This window comes from Lissotriton helveticus, chromosome 3_1 (assembly GCF_964261635.1).
Source record: "Lissotriton helveticus chromosome 3_1, aLisHel1.1, whole genome shotgun sequence".
Taxonomy (NCBI): Eukaryota; Metazoa; Chordata; class Amphibia; order Caudata; family Salamandridae; genus Lissotriton; species Lissotriton helveticus.
The window spans coordinates 982,920,918-982,939,522 of NC_136061.1; the positions used below are offsets into that span (position 1 = coordinate 982,920,918).

Sequence of the window (18,605 nt, forward strand, 5' to 3'; positions counted from 1 at the left end):
AGATTTACCAAGAGCTTTGGCTAGCTGGCTGTTTAAGTTCAGTCACTTTGGGAGTTCTTTGTATACCTAAATATTGAATTGATTGGTTGGGCTAACTGAAAGGTGGTTGTCTCCAAGTTATGGGAACTCTACAGATAGCCTTCTGCCTAGTTTATAACATATCATTTTAATTAAATGTATCATATAATAGTCTGGTCATGGTCTAGTCCAGGGGCTTATTGATTTATTAAGCAAACTGCAAAGCCAGCCTCACTCTTAAATAGCTGCAGGTGAAACATCCATTTGGGAAGAGAGTTCGATTGAGAGGATAGAGCCAGAAGGATATCATCTGTGAATAGCATAATTTTATTGGTGTGCGGGTCAGACTGGATCCCTTCTACTCCTACCTTTTCTCTTACACATACAGCCAGCTGCTTAATAAGCCTGCCTTGTGGCTCTAGAGAGTGAGAATGGATGCAATATATGTGCATTCATTCTTATTGTGGAGGAAGGGTTAAGTAGCCAGTGAGGGTCACTGATATGAGCCTAGGTCCCAGGATTGCTCTATGCATAACTTTGGCATGTAAGTGCTAGTCCACTCGATCAAAGGCATTTTCTGTGTCTAGTGAGATCAAAGCAGCAAAGATTGAATTTGGACTAGGTGAATTATCATATTGACTCCCCACAATAAAGCCTGGTTGGCTAGGGGAACCTGATCAGGCATCAGAGTCCCTGTACTGCTAATATTTCAGTGAAACTTTTTGCATCTACGTTAATAAGGGCAATATTCCTATTGGATGAACCCTGTTTAGGCTCCTTCCCCATTTTACTTATAAGGAAACATCAGCAGCTCTTTTGTGGTAGTTGACCCTACTCCTCTCTGCTAGATCACTGAATAAGTTAATCAACCTGCCTGCTGAGAGGGGGAAGTAGTGTACCTGGTCCGGAGACTCTCACGGAGGGGCGCGTAGTGTCTTCCCAATGTATGGAGCACTCAGAGAAAGCAAACACTTGAGGAGTGCCCACATTGTGAGTTGGATGCCCCCCGGTCTCTGTGTGCGGGTTTTATTTGGGAACTGCCCCAAAAACTCAACAACCAGACATGCAGTGTATGCTGTCTCTCTGAACAGGTTTTATGAGTAAACTGTGCCAAACACTTACCATCCTGGCATGGCTGTACACGTTGTTCACTGGGGCTATGATACCATGCGACTGCTACTGCACCTCGCCGCTGCAAGCTTGACGAGCTGGAAATGACTTTACCAGGCCTGTTAGTGCAGCCAACACATCGTTTGCATACATAATATTAAGCACTCTGTATCCATGCTTGACACTGGTGATTCTCACATTTCCTCTCACCCTGCCTGCCTTCAGATCCATGTAGACCATGAACTGCGAGGGTGAGAGGGAAGAGTCCTGTTTTGTGTCCCTTCGGATGGGCAGAAGGGAAAACTGTATGATGTTTATCCCCACTATTTCTATCAGGTAGCTAAAGGAAGGGCAACTCGAATTATGCAGCAATGACGTTTTCTACATAATTATGGATCAGCCGCATTTCCCACTTAATCCAACCTCTGCACAATCTGCAGATTTTAACAAAAATAATTGTTTGTAGCTCAATTAGTTCTAAAGTACCAAAAACGTCCCCTTAAGAGGTGGCCATCCGGACCTATTTTAGATTGATCCAACTCAAGATCCTTATTAGAGCATGCATTTCCTGCAACACACTACATAGAATGGGCAGGAAAACAGACACCCTCTGTCACAGAGGCTGTTGGGAGATGGGGACGTTCTTTTATATTCTGTGGGAGTGTCAAAGAATCCAAGCATATTGGGAAGCCACGGTTGCTTGTATAACAGAAATAATGGGAATAGAATTAACACCTACCCCAAAATAGTTTTTACTGAATGTGTGGGAGTATTCAGACCTGGAGCAGCCAGATCGGATCTGGGTCACCCTGGGCCTGATGGTAGTGAAGCATAATGTCATCCGCAGATGGGGAGCGAGTTAACTGCCAGCCCTAGGGAAATGGAAACGTGACATGGATTAGTGTATGGTGGCATAGAAAGCAGTATATGTTGGGTGGGGATGTCCCAAAAAATGGGGGAAAATTTGGGATAAATATAATGTGTATAGAGGGTGCCCCAGCACCCCCGTGGGGAAATTAGACCCACCCACCCGTGGCACGGTTGCCCCGGATTGAAAAGTGGAAACAATACAGTGGATGTAGCCTTGAGATGTCATGTATAAAAAGAAGTAAATCACTTCGGACTTTGTGAAAAGAAAAAGGATCATGTGTACAAATAACTGTATAACTATGTTATGTTAACTACCTGCTTGAATTTAATAAAAAGATGTATTTAAAAAAAGTAACAAAAATGTGGTGACTTGTTTCCACACATTGGAAGACCCTTCGCAATGGGTAACTGGTCATCTTTCAGTTGTTTAATGCTATATTTGGTTATAAAACCAGTGCTAATAAAGTGAAATATTTGCGTAGACATTGTTACAATGTCTAAAAAATGCAAAATAATGAATAAATACTATCACAAAATGTACCCCATTACGCCACATAATTAGCTTTTTCTTGCTGCACAATTTAGTCAACCCTGCTGCATAATTTGGTCCTCCTCTGTGAAGGATCACAGGGATGGATCAAGACATCTTTTTTTGATCTTGTTTTGGTCTGTAAACATTACCAGGTATTAAGCTAAGTTTCCTAGGTGGGATAGGAAGAGACAGTTCCCTCCCTTTTCCTCAAAACCTGTCCCTCATACAACCTCTTTAAAGGAATTAGATAGGATAGCCATTCCGCCCTCTTGTTGTGCAGTTTAATAATATGAATTGCCTAGGAAGCCATTTTGATCTAAAGTCCAAACAAATGTCGCACTCCATCTCTTGGAGTAGGGTCAGTGTTGATAGCTTTTTGGCTAGAATGTTAAGTTCTCATACATTGAGTCTAACCGTTTTCAAGGAAGTGGTTATTGTTGATCTCTTGCTTTCCTTGAGCCCCTTTCAGTGCTCTGGATGTACTGCCTTTCTGATGTTTTCAATGGAGTTGTCTTGGCGTTTCGACCTAACGCATCATGTGAGTGGATCAGAAACTAGTAAATTAACATTAACTTGAGTCAAACCTTGAATTAACCCTGACTACATTACTTTCATTCTCCTTACATCCCAAGAAAACTCTGTGAGTAACCTACAGCCCGTATTTCAGTAGCCCTGGTACAGAGTTTACCTTCAACTATGACCTTAATTTCATAGCCCTTTCCCCACCTTAGAGCCCACCCCTCGTCATGTCCTTAAAAATTCGTTGTGGTTCTCGTTGGGTCTATCTGGTGAGTAATATCTTGAACATGTGTCATCCGTCAAACTTTGCAATAAGGCTCTCTTTTCTTGTGCTGTCTCTTGGGTTTATTGCCTCCCCTACTGCTAGCGAGGATTTACTATCTTCCTGTTTTAGGACTTTATCTGGGTTTGTTATGTTGGGGTTGTTTTTAAACTCTTCTAGTCCCAGGATGCTTATGGCCTCGGCGAGTGACCTGAGCTCATATGTCTGATTGTCCCTTTGGATGCGAAGTTAAAATGGGTGTCTCTATCTATATCCGATGCATTTGTCCCTCGAGAATGCAGTGACCGGGTGGAAATCCCTCTTTTTTAAAGGGACTATTGACAAGTCTTGAAAAAGCCAACTCTTGGCTCCCCCAAAAGTGATGACACATTTTTTCCTATTTCATTGAAGCAGGTGAAGATGTTAAGGGGACAGTCGCAGTTAGCCCCTAGGGTACCTACCAATTAGCTCCATCCAGTTCGAGCACATTGCCAAGTATAGTCTCCAGTGGTAAGTTGAAAGGTTTCTGGACATAGGCTTTCATGGTGGGGGATTCTGCTCCACCAAGAACCCCATAAATGTGGATGTTCTGGGGCCTAGATCAGTTTTCCAATTCTTCCAGTTGGCTCTGGAGGTTGATGTTTTGGTCTTTGATCTTCAGCACCTCTTGCCTGAGCACTTCTTTATCCCATGTGTAGCCTGCATTTTAAAGTGTGGAAACTCTACCTCCGAGATTTAGATGGAGTTGAGACTATTTTCTTCTATTTCGTTGGTGAGGTCTGGCTTTAGAGAAGAGTTATCTTCACTTTGTTGTTGAAATAGTGCCTCCATGAAGGACCTTGTGATGGGGGCATCATCCTGGTTTGTGCCATTTGTGTTTAATGCTATAGCCATGGATGCATCAAATGGTTGTTTGTTTGGGATTTGTTTTCACTGATGTAGACTTTGACAACATCTTACCAGGGAAGTACTGTTTTCTGTCTTTTGCAGCCGCCTATATGAGTTCCTTAGCTACTTTGTTCCAATCTTTCACTGATGCTGAAAGCACAAAGTGGATAAGGAGGGTTGGAGACAGGGCACATTCATCTCTGATATTTTTGAGGCATCCTACCAAGCTATATGAGTATGAGAGACTCCCCACCAAGAATTGTTGACACTACTGGTGCGTTGTGGCTTTTGCTAAAGGCTTTTGCATGGTGGCCCAATGCTCATGTCTTCTGTGCTGGAGGCACACCTTATACCAGACAGACCTAATAGTGTCTAGTCTCTCTCAGATATTTACAACAAGGGGTGGTGAGGGACAGAGTCTCTGAATTAAGCAGAATACTCTCACCCAGTCAAAAGATCAGGGCTAGATCCAACACCGTTTTTTAGCTCATTGCACCATCCCAGTTTCAGAACCTGGCTGTATGCAAATTAGCCTGTTCCTGTCCCAGTGCATGATGGGAACAGGGCAAACCAAACTACAAAAGCCAATTCTTACACTGGGATTTGTGGTGCAATGAGCAAGGGACTCATGTCTGAGTATACCCTTCCACGCTTAGGGTGGACAAAAATATTTACAACAAGGGGTGGTGAGGGACAGAGTCTCTGAATTAAGCAGAATACTCTCACCCAGTCAAAAGATCAGGGCTAGATCCAACACCGTTTTTTAGCTCATTGCACCATCCCAGTTTCAGAACCTGGCTGTATGCAAATTAGTCTGTTCCTGTCCCAGTGCATGATGGGAACAGGGCAAACCAAACTACAAAAGCCAATTCTTACACTGGGATTTGTGGTGCAATGAGCAAGGGACTCATGTCTGAGTATACCCTTCCACGCTTAGGGTGGACAAAAATATTTACAACAAGGGGTGGTGAGGGACAGAGTCTCTGAATTAAGCAGAATACTCTCACCCAGTCAAAAGATCAGGGCTAGATCCAACACCGTTTTTTAGCTCATTGCACCATCCCAGTTTCAGAACCTGGCTGTATGCAAATTAGTCTGTTCCTGTCCCAGTGCATGATGGGAACAGGGCAAACCAAACTACAAAAGCCAATTCTTACACTGGGATTTGTGGTGCAATGAGCAAGGGACTCATGTCTGAGTATACCCTTCCACGCTTAGGGTGGACAAAAATATTTACAACAAGGGGTGGTGAGGGACAGAGTCTCTGAATTAAGCAGAATACTCTCACCCAGTCAAAAGATCAGGGCTAGATCCAACACCGTTTTTTAGCTCGTTGCACCATCCCAGTTTCAGAACCTGGCTGTATGCAAATTAGTCTGTTCCTGTCCCAGTGCATGATGGGAACAGGGCAAACCAAACTACAAAAGCCAATTCTTACACTGGGATTTGTGGTGCAATGAGCAAGGGACTCATGTCTGAGTATACCCTTCCACGCTTAGGGTGGACAAAAATATTTACAACAAGGGGTGGTGAGGGACAGAGTCTCTGAATTAAGCAGAATACTCTCACCCAGTCAAAAGATCAGGGCTAGATCCAACACCGTTTTTTAGCTCATTGCACCATCCCAGTTTCAGAACCTGGCTGTATGCAAATTAGTCTGTTCCTGTCCCAGTGCATGATGGGAACAGGGCAAACCAAACTACAAAAGCCAATTCTTACACTGGGATTTGTGGTGCAATGAGCAAGGGACTCATGTCTGAGTATACCCTTCCACGCTTAGGGTGGACAAAAATATTTACAACAAGGGGTGGTGAGGGACAAAGTCTCTGATTTAAGCAGAATACTCTCACCCAGTCAAAAGATCAGGGCTAGATCCAACACCGTTTTTTAGCTCATTGCACCATCCCAGTTTCAGAACCTGGCTGTATGCAAATTAGTCTGTTCCTGTCCCAGTGCATGATGGGAACAGGGCAAACCAAACTACAAAAGCCAATTCTTACACTGGGATTTGTGGTGCAATGAGCAAGGGACTCATGTCTGAGTATACCCTTCCACGCTTAGGGTGGACAAAAATATTTACAACAAGGGGTGGTGAGGGACAGAGTCTCTGAATTAAGCAGAATACTCTCACCCAGTCAAAAGATCAGGGCTAGATCCAACACCGTTTTTTAGCTCATTGCACCATCCCAGTTTCAGAACCTGGCTGTATGCAAATTAGTCTGTTCCTGTCCCAGTGCATGATGGGAACAGGGCAAACCAAACTACAAAAGCCAATTCTTACACTGGGATTTGTGGTGCATCTAGCCCTGATCTCTTGACTGGGTGAGAGTACTCTGCTTAATTCAGAGACTCTGTCCATCACCACCCCTTGTTGTAAATAATTTTGTCCACCCTAAGCGTGGAAGGGTATACTCAGATGTGAGTCCCTTGCTCATTGCACCATCAGGATTCAAGCAAGCCGGGCCGAAGACGGCTGTAATGCCAGAAACCGGTCCCCGGAAGCTTGTTTCCTTCACAGTGTAAGAATTGGCTTTTGTAGTCTGGTCTGCCCTGTTCCCATGATGCACTAGGCCAGGGACGGACTAATTTGCATACAGCCAGGTTCTGAAACTGGGATGGTGCAATGAGCTAAAAAACGGTGTTGGATCTAGCCCTGATCTCTTGACTGGGTGAGAGTACTCTGCTTAATTCAGAGACTCTGTCCATCACCACCCCTTGTTGTAAATAATTGTGTCCACCCTAAGCGTGGAAGGGTATACTCAGATGTGAGTCCCTTGCTCATTGCACCATCAGGATTCAAGCAAGCCGGGCCGAAGACGGCTGTAATGCCAGAAACCGGTCCCCGGAAGCTTGTTTCCTTCACAGTGTAAGAATTGGCTTTTGTAGTCTGGTCTGCCCTGTTCCCATGATGCACTGGGCCAGGGACAGACTAATTTGCATACAGCCAGGTTCTGAAACTGGGATGGTGCAATGAGCTAAAAAACGGTGTTGGATCTAGCCCTGATCTCTTGACTGGGTGAGAGTACTCTACTTAATTCAGAGACTCTGTCCATCACCACCCCTTGTTGTAAATAATTTTGTCCACCCTAAGCGTGGAAGGTATACTCAGATGTGAGTCCCTTGCTCATTGCACCATCAGGATTCAAGCAAGCCGGGCCGAAGACGGCTGTAATGCCAGAAACCGGTCCCCGGAATCTTGTTTCCTTCACAGTGTAAGAATTGGCTTTTGTAGTCTGGTCTGCCCTGTTCCCATGATGCACTGGGCCAGGGACAGACTAATTTGCATACAGCCAGGTTCTGAAACTGGGATGGTGCAATGAGCTAAAAAACGGTGTTGGATCTAGCCCTGATCTCTTGACTGGGTGAGAGTACTCTGCTTAATTCAGAGACTCTGTCCATCACCACCCCTTGTTGTAAATAGTCTCTCTCAGAGGCACTGTTAGGCGGTGTTACTAGATCGCTGAGACTTGCCGCTCTGGTCTTCAAGGAGGGGTTGGGCAGGAGGCCTCTGAAGGTTGAAATTCACAGAAATCTACTGACTTGTCGTAAGCCTGGTCTTACAATCCCGGGCCTGTTAAAGCTTGAGTGCCTCTCCTCTCCACCCGCACGCATGTTCCAGGCCTTGGGTCCCTTGGGCACACTTTATTTGTGTTTTTCACCTGTTGTGCTTTATCTCCTCAGCCACGGCGAGTAGGCACTCCAGTCACCGATCCTCTTCTTTTTTGCAGGACCTTCCTGCCACAGGGCTCGACCACCTCCTCCATGGCTTACTGTTTTCTGGTCCTTTGTTGTTCCAGCCTGTTTTGAAGCTTCTGGTACCGGGAACTTGGAGCACTTTTGTCTATTTTGGAGGCTGGTTGCTTATCCTCAGGTCCTTGCCTTGTCTGTCATCCCCTCCACGAGTGGGCTGGTGCAATCACTACACGCTTCTTGTTTATTCGTGATAGCTGCCATTGTGGCCAGGCTGTAGGGATCTTGCATTGTATCTGCTCTCTGTTTTGGGGCATTCCATTGCCATGCAGTCGCTTTTCAAGGCTCTAGCCTTATTTTGTAATACTTGCCAATTAGTACTGAAGGGGGTAGTTTAATGTGTGGATTGGTTAATGTGATGTCTTTTTTCACATTTGGGACAGGGAGGACGGGCAATATCATGTATGGCTCCTCCATTACTCCTTTGCCTCATCCTAGCAGTTATAAGCAGAAGTAGATGATTTTGGGGACCATACATAAAATAGTATTGAAAATGGAAAACTGAGTTACAGGGATGTTTTTCACATCGAGGTACTGAGTGACATTGTATACAACTTGAGCTTCGCTCTTATCTATTTGATGTCATTCAACACCCCTTGATGAACAACATCCCTGTAGCTCACTGCTAGTAGTCTATAATACGTTATGTAATTGTTTAGGTATCATTGAGTGCACCACAAAATTTAATATTCTTTTTCTTTGTTAAATGATCCTTCGCAACAGCCACTGGAAAAGTTAAATTTGCTTAGAAGCTGAATCATGATGCGAGTATCTTGTAAGCAATTCTGTCTGCCAGTTTACTAGCACAATTCTAGATAAGTATCTACCTGTGCCTCTCGTCTCCTGGGGAGGGACTTTACTACAGAAAGGCATAATATACTGATGAGAACTGATGCAAAGCTCAGGCTATGACTTCTATCATTGCTCTTTACACATTCCCTCCATCCCCATATAATCAGGGCATAACCCAAATTGGCACTGGCTAGAGGCCACTGCCTTTCACCGTACCCTGCCAGCATTCATCCACTCCATTACGGAAGCAGTTTATGACTCTGCATGGCTCTCAGATTGTTTTCTTGCTTTCTCGCTTACTTACCATTTCAATTGAAAATGCGGCTTCGCTTGTAAACATTAGCAAGTGTTAAGCTCAGTGTCCCCAGTGAAATTTGAAGTGCAGAATAAACAACTTGTTAATAACAGTGAAAAAGGCACACTCTGCAACACTGTGTAACTTGTTCCATTTTTAATCAATCTGCACCCAACTTTCTAACATCAGAGGGCATATTTTGTTTTTGTAAAGTTTGTTCAAATTAGTCATACAAGTCCAAAGTCCAGTTGCCACAGGACTACCAGTCGCCCAGTATCACGGTCACAGGCCAATCCTTCCTTGATCAATAACTTGTCCACCTGAGGTCTGAGCTGCACGAAGACGACACTCCCGGGCTCATTTAACTCAAGTACAACTTTGTGTGTTGGGTCCTGGTCCCTGTTGCTACACAGAAGTGGTGGGCAGCAGATTGAAGGCTTTCGGCTACCAACTTGTCCAAGTAGACTTCTTCAGCTGTTGTGTCCCTGTGTTGCGAATGGGAGGCCAGTCAGATGTTCCTTGAGCAGGACACAGCAGGCACAGTCCCTTTACTTTACCTGGTGTTAGGTGCAGCAGGGGAAGTCCACAAAGGTGCAGCCTCTTTGTGTGTTCCATGGTGCAGCAGGGCAGTCCTTCCTCAGTCATTCTTCCAGTCCAGTCGAGATCTAAGTTCAAGGTGGCATGGGAGCCCTACTTATGCTCAGAAAATGCCCTCCAGGCAGGATGCGGTTGATAGCCAATCGGCTACTAGATTCCCTCTCACCCGATTACCATTTCCTGTGAAGTGTGGCCTCTGGGCATCACCAGCATGCCCTATTCTGCCAACTTCCAATACAGCCGGACCCCTCTCCCAACATGTGGAGCTCCATAGTCCAACTTAGAGGTGTGGCTACACATCCCATAAAAACTGGTTTGGCAGCTGGTTTCCCATCTCCTGTCCCTAGTGCAAGTCTGTCTGCTTTAACAATAGAGCGGACCCTCTCTCAAGTGTTACCTATTCACCCATCAGAGGCGGCTTCTCCTTTGAAGCTGGCCTTTGGGCCAACATCCATGTGGCTTCCTGCAAGAGTGAGGTGACACTTCCTCCCAGGTTAGACTCCTATTGTATCCTTTCCTGGGAGTCGTTCGCACGTCTCCCAAAGAGGGCAGATATCCGTCTTGGTGACAGAAGCCCGTGTGGAACCAGTATGGGGACAGGGGACTAAAGGTAACTAAGTGACAACTTTGCTAAAGTTGCACACTAATTTCGACCTGGTAATCAAATCAGACTTAATGTAACAAGTTGTTTGAAACCTTGGATGACCCACTTTGTTCAAACCGTTCCAGAGTTAGCACAACTCAGGGGTCAGAGTGTAACTCCGTACTTGGCAACCAATCCTTTTGACAATAAGAACAGGTTTGCATATTTACTGTCCAAATGTAAAATTACATGCTCTTCCAGTGAGATATGTTGTACCCTGCCTTAGGGCTCAATTGGCCAGCCATTGGGGGAAGTATGGCTTTGCCATTACTGTAAATGGCTATGTCGGGCAAGCGGTTCAAACTGCTTTCCAGTCGGAAGTGGTTGACTGGTAGCCTTGTTGTACTCATTTCACACCCAGAGTGGCACAACAAGTGCGCAGACCCTGGGGTGTCCCTCTAACTTACATGTCCTGGGTACCATTTAATACGAACTTATAAGAATGTTAGCTTAGCCATTTGGGGATCAGCCATACCAGTTTTTTAAGGGTAAGGGCACAGGCATGGAAGTTTGGTTAGCAAGCCTCTGTGCACTCTCAGAGTCGAAAAACCAGCAGCATCAGTCCAAAAACTTGGGGGTGACCATACAAAACAAGGCGTTAAAATTCCGATGGTGGCTATAGAAAACGGCCGGGACAACCCTACACACTGCCTGCTAGATGAAGTGACTGCTTGATGACCTGTGTCAGAGTCGTCACGTATGTATTAGGCTGTTCTCAAAGCTATCAGCACTAGCATGGGTAACATCAAACATTTGGATTAATATATGTGTGAAAAGGGCAGCATTGAAGTTTGGGTGGAAATGTTCATATTGCGAGTGAAACGGCGGCTTTCAAATAGGATCACAATTAACAGCTAAAGTTTTGAAGATAACAAAAAAAATTAAAAAGCGCGTACGTTTCACAGTAGGGGCCACCCACTCTGCTGGAGCCGTCCGACACGTAAGTGGCAGTGTTGGAAGAGAGTGCCTGTTTCTAGGGCACTGTAACACAAATAAGAAGCCACAAGATAAACAAGCTGTAATTTCACTGCGTATTTACGAAACAAGAACAGTCCTTAAATTTCGTGTAGTATTTTAATGGCCTCCTGGCAGTAAAAAAACAAACATTTCTATATTTTGAGGCCGAATGAGGAATGTATTGGCCAGTTCATCCCATCCTTGGGTCCGCTATCCTTGGAAGGTGGCCAGCTCATGTTGCGTGAGAAGGCATGGACCGGTGTCATGTCCGGAGGCTGCCAAGTGTGAGTTAACAGTCTCTTGGAGACGCTGTCAGATTCCTCCCATTGGTCACGCTGCTTGGCGAGAACCGCAGTGCGAGGTTTAATTGTGCTCGAATAACAGAAATTTCACCACTAACGCTGTATGTTCTAGCGGCAAAGCAGATGATTAAGTAAGTAAATGCTTTCAAGCAGAATGATGCCGAAGGGGCTGTCGGCATTCCAGCAGCCGTATCTCCTTGCACTTTGTCAGATCACCACAACACAAGCAGGGACAGAGCATGCATGTCCTGAAGCGCTGTTGGCTGGACGCAAGCACACATGCACACTTCAGAACTAGAGATGGTGTAAAAAAAAAAAAACGGCTTATCGCTAGTGAAATTCCAGCTTTGTGCAGATACATGGAAGAAAAGAAAATATCAGTGCACGGTAGACTAAGCCAATCACACCTAGATCCTAAGTAATGGGGTAGAGAGAGGCAGCTGAATGCTTCAGTGGACACAAAAGTTAGAAAGCAGAGGGATGCTGTGAAAAGAAGGGGGATGGATGGAAGGTTGGTCGGCGAAGCAGACCAGGGTGTGGAGATGCACTCTTGGAGGCAGCAGGTGAACTAGCAGGAGAACCGCGGCGGAGAGCTTACTCTAACCAGACGCCAGAGGAGGCTGAGCAGAGATCGCGCAGCGTCTTTAGGCTTCAGAGTGTGGCACAGCAAAGGGATTGATGAGAATAATGCAAGGGAAACAAGCATTGGCGGCCCCTTTAAAGTGAAGCTCACGGCCTCGTGGCTGTGAAAGTGAAAGCGGGATGTAATTAGGGGGGAGGAGAAGTGAGGCTGAGCGCGCGCTGCGCACGCTGGGGAAGCAACAGATGCCTGTGGGAGGGAGGCTGACGGCTTTGATGTGGACGCGCTTTCTGCACGAGTGCACCACACGAACTGTCCAAAATCCGCAATGGTTTAAGACCTTGGTTTGCCCACTATACTCTCGTCTATTTATCCCTTGCGGGATATAATAGTCTCGACCTAAAAAGGCATTACCTTACAGCCACTATTGCCATTTCCTCAAAGTGAGCTTTGAAAGAAGTTTGCATAGTGCCTGGAAACTCCAGTGGACAAATACAGTCTCTTTTCTGGGGTTGCGGAAAGGACGTTTTCCTCCTTTCTAGAGAATGCCTTAGCCTCTATGTGGATGGATTAGCCACCCAATGTACTTTCTTTTTTTTATTTAACCTAATTTCACCATCAGCCATAGAGACAGACTAGCTTAACTGAATACACCCCGCCAGACTTGTATACATATTACTGAACTGACGTTATTACCCTCTGTGCAACATTGGATTATTAAACTGACTTCCAATTCATGAAGTTAACCTAGATATTTTTAGCCCTTCTCTGTTTGGCATTTACATCCAACTGTGAGACCTGATGTACTGCTCTGACCAAGTGAGACCCACACAGAGCTTCTGAGGATGCCTGTTTTTTAGGTCTCGGCTAAGCGCGCGGAAGCGCGTTCTCGCCGAGAACCTATTGTGGCCGTGTCTGCTTCCCAGGAGACAATCCTGGCTGCCCGCATCGCCTTGGAGGCGATTTGAAACTGGCACGCGCCGCGCTCGCCGTGGCTGTCTCCTGGGAAGCGCAAACATGCCCAGGCACACCTCCCCCTGCACGCATGCGCACACACACACATGAGCGCACATGCACGCAGACAGAGACACTCCCCCCCCCCGTCGCACACAGAGACACACACACATACAGAGACACCCCCGCCGTCGCACACATACACGCGCGCACACACACGCACGCACACACACACGAGCGCCCCCCAAGGCCCACTTACCGCCAATCCGGTGTTCTGTCGCCTCCGCGGGGCTCTCCCTCAGGCATGGGAGCCCCGCGTCACCACTGCTCCTCGGACCAGGAACTCCGTGGGCGCGGGCTTCGCGCACAAGACGGAGGTCCCGCCACCACGCTAGGTTTCGTTTTCGAATGCGCGCGCACATCTTGCAGTCATCTCGCCTGATCCCCAACACAAACCGACAGCACCTCAAAAGGTCCACTCCATTCTCATAGGCTTCCAGGTTCATTTATTTCTTCCTTTTCCATACAAGAAGTCTCAATTCTGCTGGCTCATATGCCAGGATAAATGTTACAATGCACCTCCTGGCTATCACAACCTCAGACAGTGTGGCGCTTCAAAGTAACTATTTGTAGTGCACACTACTGACCTCATGTTTCATCAATATCAGCGGACATATGGGTTTCTGCTGGCAGTGTTTACTTTATGGTTTATGCAAAGACCATCAATCACACAGGTTAAACTCCCACCATCGGGTGTTCATAGCAGGAAACGCTTCCCGAGAGACTAGCGTTTTGCTCGCTGCTCAATTCAATAGGTCTGTGGATTCACCTGTGTCGCAGAAGGCGGCAATACCCACATAGCAGTTGCTCAATCACCCGCATCATTTTTTGTTGTTAAGCGAACCACCACCTAGCTCTCAGAGTGGAACTGTTGTGAAACATTGTCCTAATTTGGAAATTTATCTCTAGGCTAATCGCAAGCTTTATTTTATGTACAAATAGTTCCTTCCTGCTGGCGCTTTATCAGAAGCCTGCCTCATATAAGCATTGTAATTAGTAAGGATTTCTAAGCACGGTCTACCCAAATCATTTAAAAGTTGGCTCAAAAGAAAACACGGCACATGTTTACAAAGAGCAAAAAAAGAAAGGGAAAGAGCGATTTAAAACAGGAAAATATGTGGAATGCAGCAGTGTATTCAATACCCTCTCGTCATGCTTACTCGGCCTTCCCACTTCAGTCAATAATGAAATACCCCGGTCCTATATTCCCTACAAGTTGCAGGATATAAACAGGGCTACTGAGGTGCATCATCAGAGCTGTGTGAATAATAACTGCGTCAGCCCCGTGCGTGAGGTGCATCATCCACATTGCTCAGGTCATCCAAATTCCTGCACTCTGTACCACACTGCTTTCAAGAACAGCATACTCTTGCACACACTCTGACTGCTCACCAATTCAAAGTTTGCTAAAAAAGTTATGCAACGCATTGTCATACACCATGCCAATAACTCAAACTTTAATGCTGCGAGACCTATTGCATTGTAAATGCTTGTTTTAAATATATTTCCCTACATGCTAACAATATCAGATAGAAGAGCAACTGCTCCTCTGTTTTATTTAATTTGCTGCGAAGTGCAGGCTAAGTACCAAATAGTATTAAGGTGTTGCTTAGCTTGACATCATGTCTAAAAACCTCAGACAGGAAATTAGTGACATACTGCATAAGTATAGAAAGCTTTGGACATATACTAAAAAGGTGCTGATCATCTGCCCCTGGTGAGACACACTTTCAACATACTTGGTTCGAAATTGTTGCCAATTTTTTGAGAGACCTGTATAACTAATGCACTGTGTAGAAGTGATTACATTTTAGAGAGGCAGGTTTTATTCTGTCATAAAGTAGTTTAAAGGAATTTCACCTGAGATCTTCCAAAAGAGTTAACGGCACAGTATCGTCCCATATTTTGTAGAGCTGACTGCCTTTTTCATTCTCCACTTTTTTCCCCCCAATACTTCCCACCCATATGCTCCTACCCTGAAGAAACCGACCCATCTCCCTTGGTGATATCTTCTCACTGTAAGAGCGGTGGATTATTAAAAGTAAAAGAAAGATAGTAGAAAGAAATTCAATAGAAATGGAGAGTAAACCAAATGACAAATCGGACAAAAGACTAAGTGTCTCAAAAACTCAGTTGGGAATGTTGATTCATACAGTACCCCAATTCTGCTTTCTATTAAAAGTACTGGCCAATTCAGCTAAGAATCACAGCACTGAAGGTAAGGTACTACCCCAAACCAAACAAGAAACATTTGACTTGCCCTTTCCTTAGTTTACCCGCCTCCTCTGCTCCTTTTACAGTGTGCATCTCATTGTGTCACATTAATTTTAGAGGTGCGGGGAACTTGAGTTGAACTGTGACACCCAAGCCCCTTAGTTCTGCCATCCTCCTCCCGAGCACCCATTGTCGCAGGGCCATGTTTAGAGCGGGCTTCTCTGATTTCCGTGGGCCCGGTATCCATGCCGTTATACTACTTTCCTGAGTGTTCTTCTCCAGCACATCGTCTGTAGGAAGGTGCCCCTTTTTTAAATGGTCGTCTCCACTTTTTGCCTGGTATTTGATGCTGTTTTGACTGAAGTGCACTGGGTTTCTGCTAACCAGGTCCCCAGTGTCATGTGTTCATTCGCTAAAACAAGGTAACTGTTCAATTGTTCCCCAATTGCCAAGACCTTTAGCTCCGCATTAAGAACCCCAGTAAATGGTACCCCTGGCGCCTAGGGCACGAGTACTAAAGAGGGTCCCTAAGGGTTGCAGCATGTATTGTGCCACCCTAAGGGACCCCCCACCAAACTCATGCAGACTGCCGCTGCATGCTAAGTGAAATGGTGAAGACATGTATTGACATGGTGCCATTGTTCTGGTCTTGTTTGGAGCTTGCATTTGCTACCTGATGTTTAAAATTTACAAACTGTTGCACTGTAGCAGGCGGAGCACACACGTCCACATTTTGCAAATCAATCAGATTAATGTTTAGCTCCAAACTATGCTTTGCATACATAATAATCAAGACATGTAAAGATGAGTCCTTTTAAGTCTGCCCAACAGATTTTTGTAACATAAGAATCTTATAAACTAATTATTATACTAACAAACAACCAAACTAGGATAAACTATTTGTGATATTATGTCCTTATGCAAATTTGGTATAATTCTTCTCAGCTGTTGTATCTGTAGTGGAGAGAACAGTTGCTGTGAGTCTTAAAATGGGAGATTCTACTTTTGCTTTACTGCCAATAACTTTGCTCCCTCTTAATGAATGTGCTCAAAGTTTGAACACACATAACTACATGGCCCAAATTGCTGACAAGTTTTGTTCTGATTCGTTTCCTGTGCCAAAGGCTGAAAGCCACCTTAACAAAGTGGTACTTATAATGGCATTGCAATATTTGTCCTTTGAAGGATAGAAGTATAATAAAGGCACTTTAGCTAATGCTGTGACTTGTGAGTCTCCATCTCAGCATTCACATCAGTGCTCAAGAATTTGCAGGATTCCTGCCTCATAAATATTAAAGATGTTAAATTTCAGGAAATACTTACAGACAAACTCTTTGGATTGTGCTAGGCTTATTCATCTGTCTCAGTTTAAAGAATTGGCTTGGTCATCTCACCCATGCTTTGAAAACATAGTCTGCAATGCAACTCTGCCCAAAATACGTTTAGCCCCTGATGAGTTAGCATGTTAATTTTGCCCATTGCTGGAGTCTGATTGAATTACTGCATGGCACTGAATGTTCAAAAAAGCATCCATATTGTTGTTCTTACACTGCATTTAACGTTTGCGGACTACATTTTAACAGTACCAAACAAAGACTTTTTTAAAGGATCAGCCTACAGTAATGTATGCCTTGGGATAATGATGGCGCGCAGCTGAAAGATTGATAATGGCTTCATTGTCCCAAATAAAACTGTAAGGTTCACAGATTCACACATCTCAATCTGTTCACCAAAGACCTTTTGATGATGCCCTTCAGGGTAGGTGGCAGCAATCCGCAGACATTTTACACAATCCTGGTGATTGTGAACAAATAAAATCCACGAACTGCTACAAAAAATAGTTTGCACAACATTACACTCCTTAGTGATCTGATTCATTAGAAGTTTGCTAACAGTCCATGGGCTAGTAAAAGTAAATCCATATAAAATGTTAAAACTGCAGTAAATCTCTTATTAGATATATTATGGTTGCGATATAAAGTAAACATTATAAATCACTGAAACTGGGCATTTGTGGGTATTGACTACATTGGAGGAGTAACACACCCTTACACCTACGATAACAGAAAGAACCATGAATGTGAAGTATGTTGGAGAGGTTGACCATAACTGGGCAATTTCAGTGTATTTTAGTGTGTCCTGTATATCTAAACACTTAATCTCCTAAATTAAGGTTTTTTTTCATGTGATGATACGCGTTCTAAAACCCTACAGTCCCTCATCTCTCTCTCTCTCCCACCAAGAAATTGCGAAAGCCTCCCGCCACTCTTCCTTTATATTTAGAGTGATACATTTGTAATTGTTCATATTGAATTATGATTTTCCAACATAAAATTCAAATAAAATAGTCACTGGCTTTGACTGTTAAATTAACATTGCCTAGCACCTTGTTTAAAGAAAAAACCTGCCCAATCTCGTCAGACCAAATCTTTTCACCTCAACTCAGTGTGGTAGACCCCATATTATCACTTTTGTGCACCCTTAAACCTTAAATGTTTACAAACTTTGTAGTGCTCGCAGTGCCACTTAAATCACTTCATAGCACATCTTGCAGGTATACTTATTAACTAGCTTTCCTTCTTGAAGCCTAGATCCCTTTTAGAATAGGCAAGTTATCAGTAATCTCAGGAAAAACAGGTGAGTTGTGTTAGCAGAGCATTCCATAAGGAAGGCTTTATCAAGCCAAGCATTCTCTTTGCACCTGTAGGTAGTGTCAGAATAGTTTACTTCTCTGACCTAAGCATCCTGTTATTTTAAGTCTCTGATGTAGCTCTACCTTAAAATGGAGATGTTCTTTCATAGATTACTGTGGCAGGGTTTTATGTTATCATTAAGTCTAGCTGCCTTGTCCTGGTTCACCTGAGGAGCTAGATTGTTTTGCCTGGTCAGTTACAAAAATGGTATTTCTATAGTCCTATATGTAATTGTATGCCCTCTCTAACTAGATGTGTGCTGTGCACATTGTAACAGTGTACATGGTGTTGTGTGATGGGACGGTGAATTGGACATATTAGTTACAGACCTTCCTTTTTGAGGTGTTTATTTTCTCTGCCCTCTGTAGTGAGGCTGCCTGGACTCCTCTGGACCTGCCATCACTGATAGCAGAGAATCTTCCTAGCTATTGTGAGCATGTCTTCTGGAAGATGGTAATACTGTTACCAGACAATGAGGATAACCAAGACGATGGCTGCAGCAGGTGAGTGTTTGCAAGAGGATTACTGGTTACAGGAAATATGATCAGATGGCGGGGTTATCCAGTGAT

At 44.6% G+C, this 18,605-nt stretch overlaps 1 protein-coding gene across 1 annotated transcript in view; it reads left to right on the plus strand.

The window, feature by feature from the left end:
• Positions 1-18,605, plus strand: part of MCM3AP (minichromosome maintenance complex component 3 associated protein) — a 642,417-nt gene that overhangs the window by 435,366 nt on the left and 188,446 nt on the right. Inside the window, exon 20 of the mRNA XM_078681440.1 lies at positions 18,405-18,539. Within this exon, the coding sequence (XP_078537566.1) occupies positions 18,405-18,539 (135 nt within the window). The remainder of the gene's footprint in view (positions 1-18,404; positions 18,540-18,605) is intronic.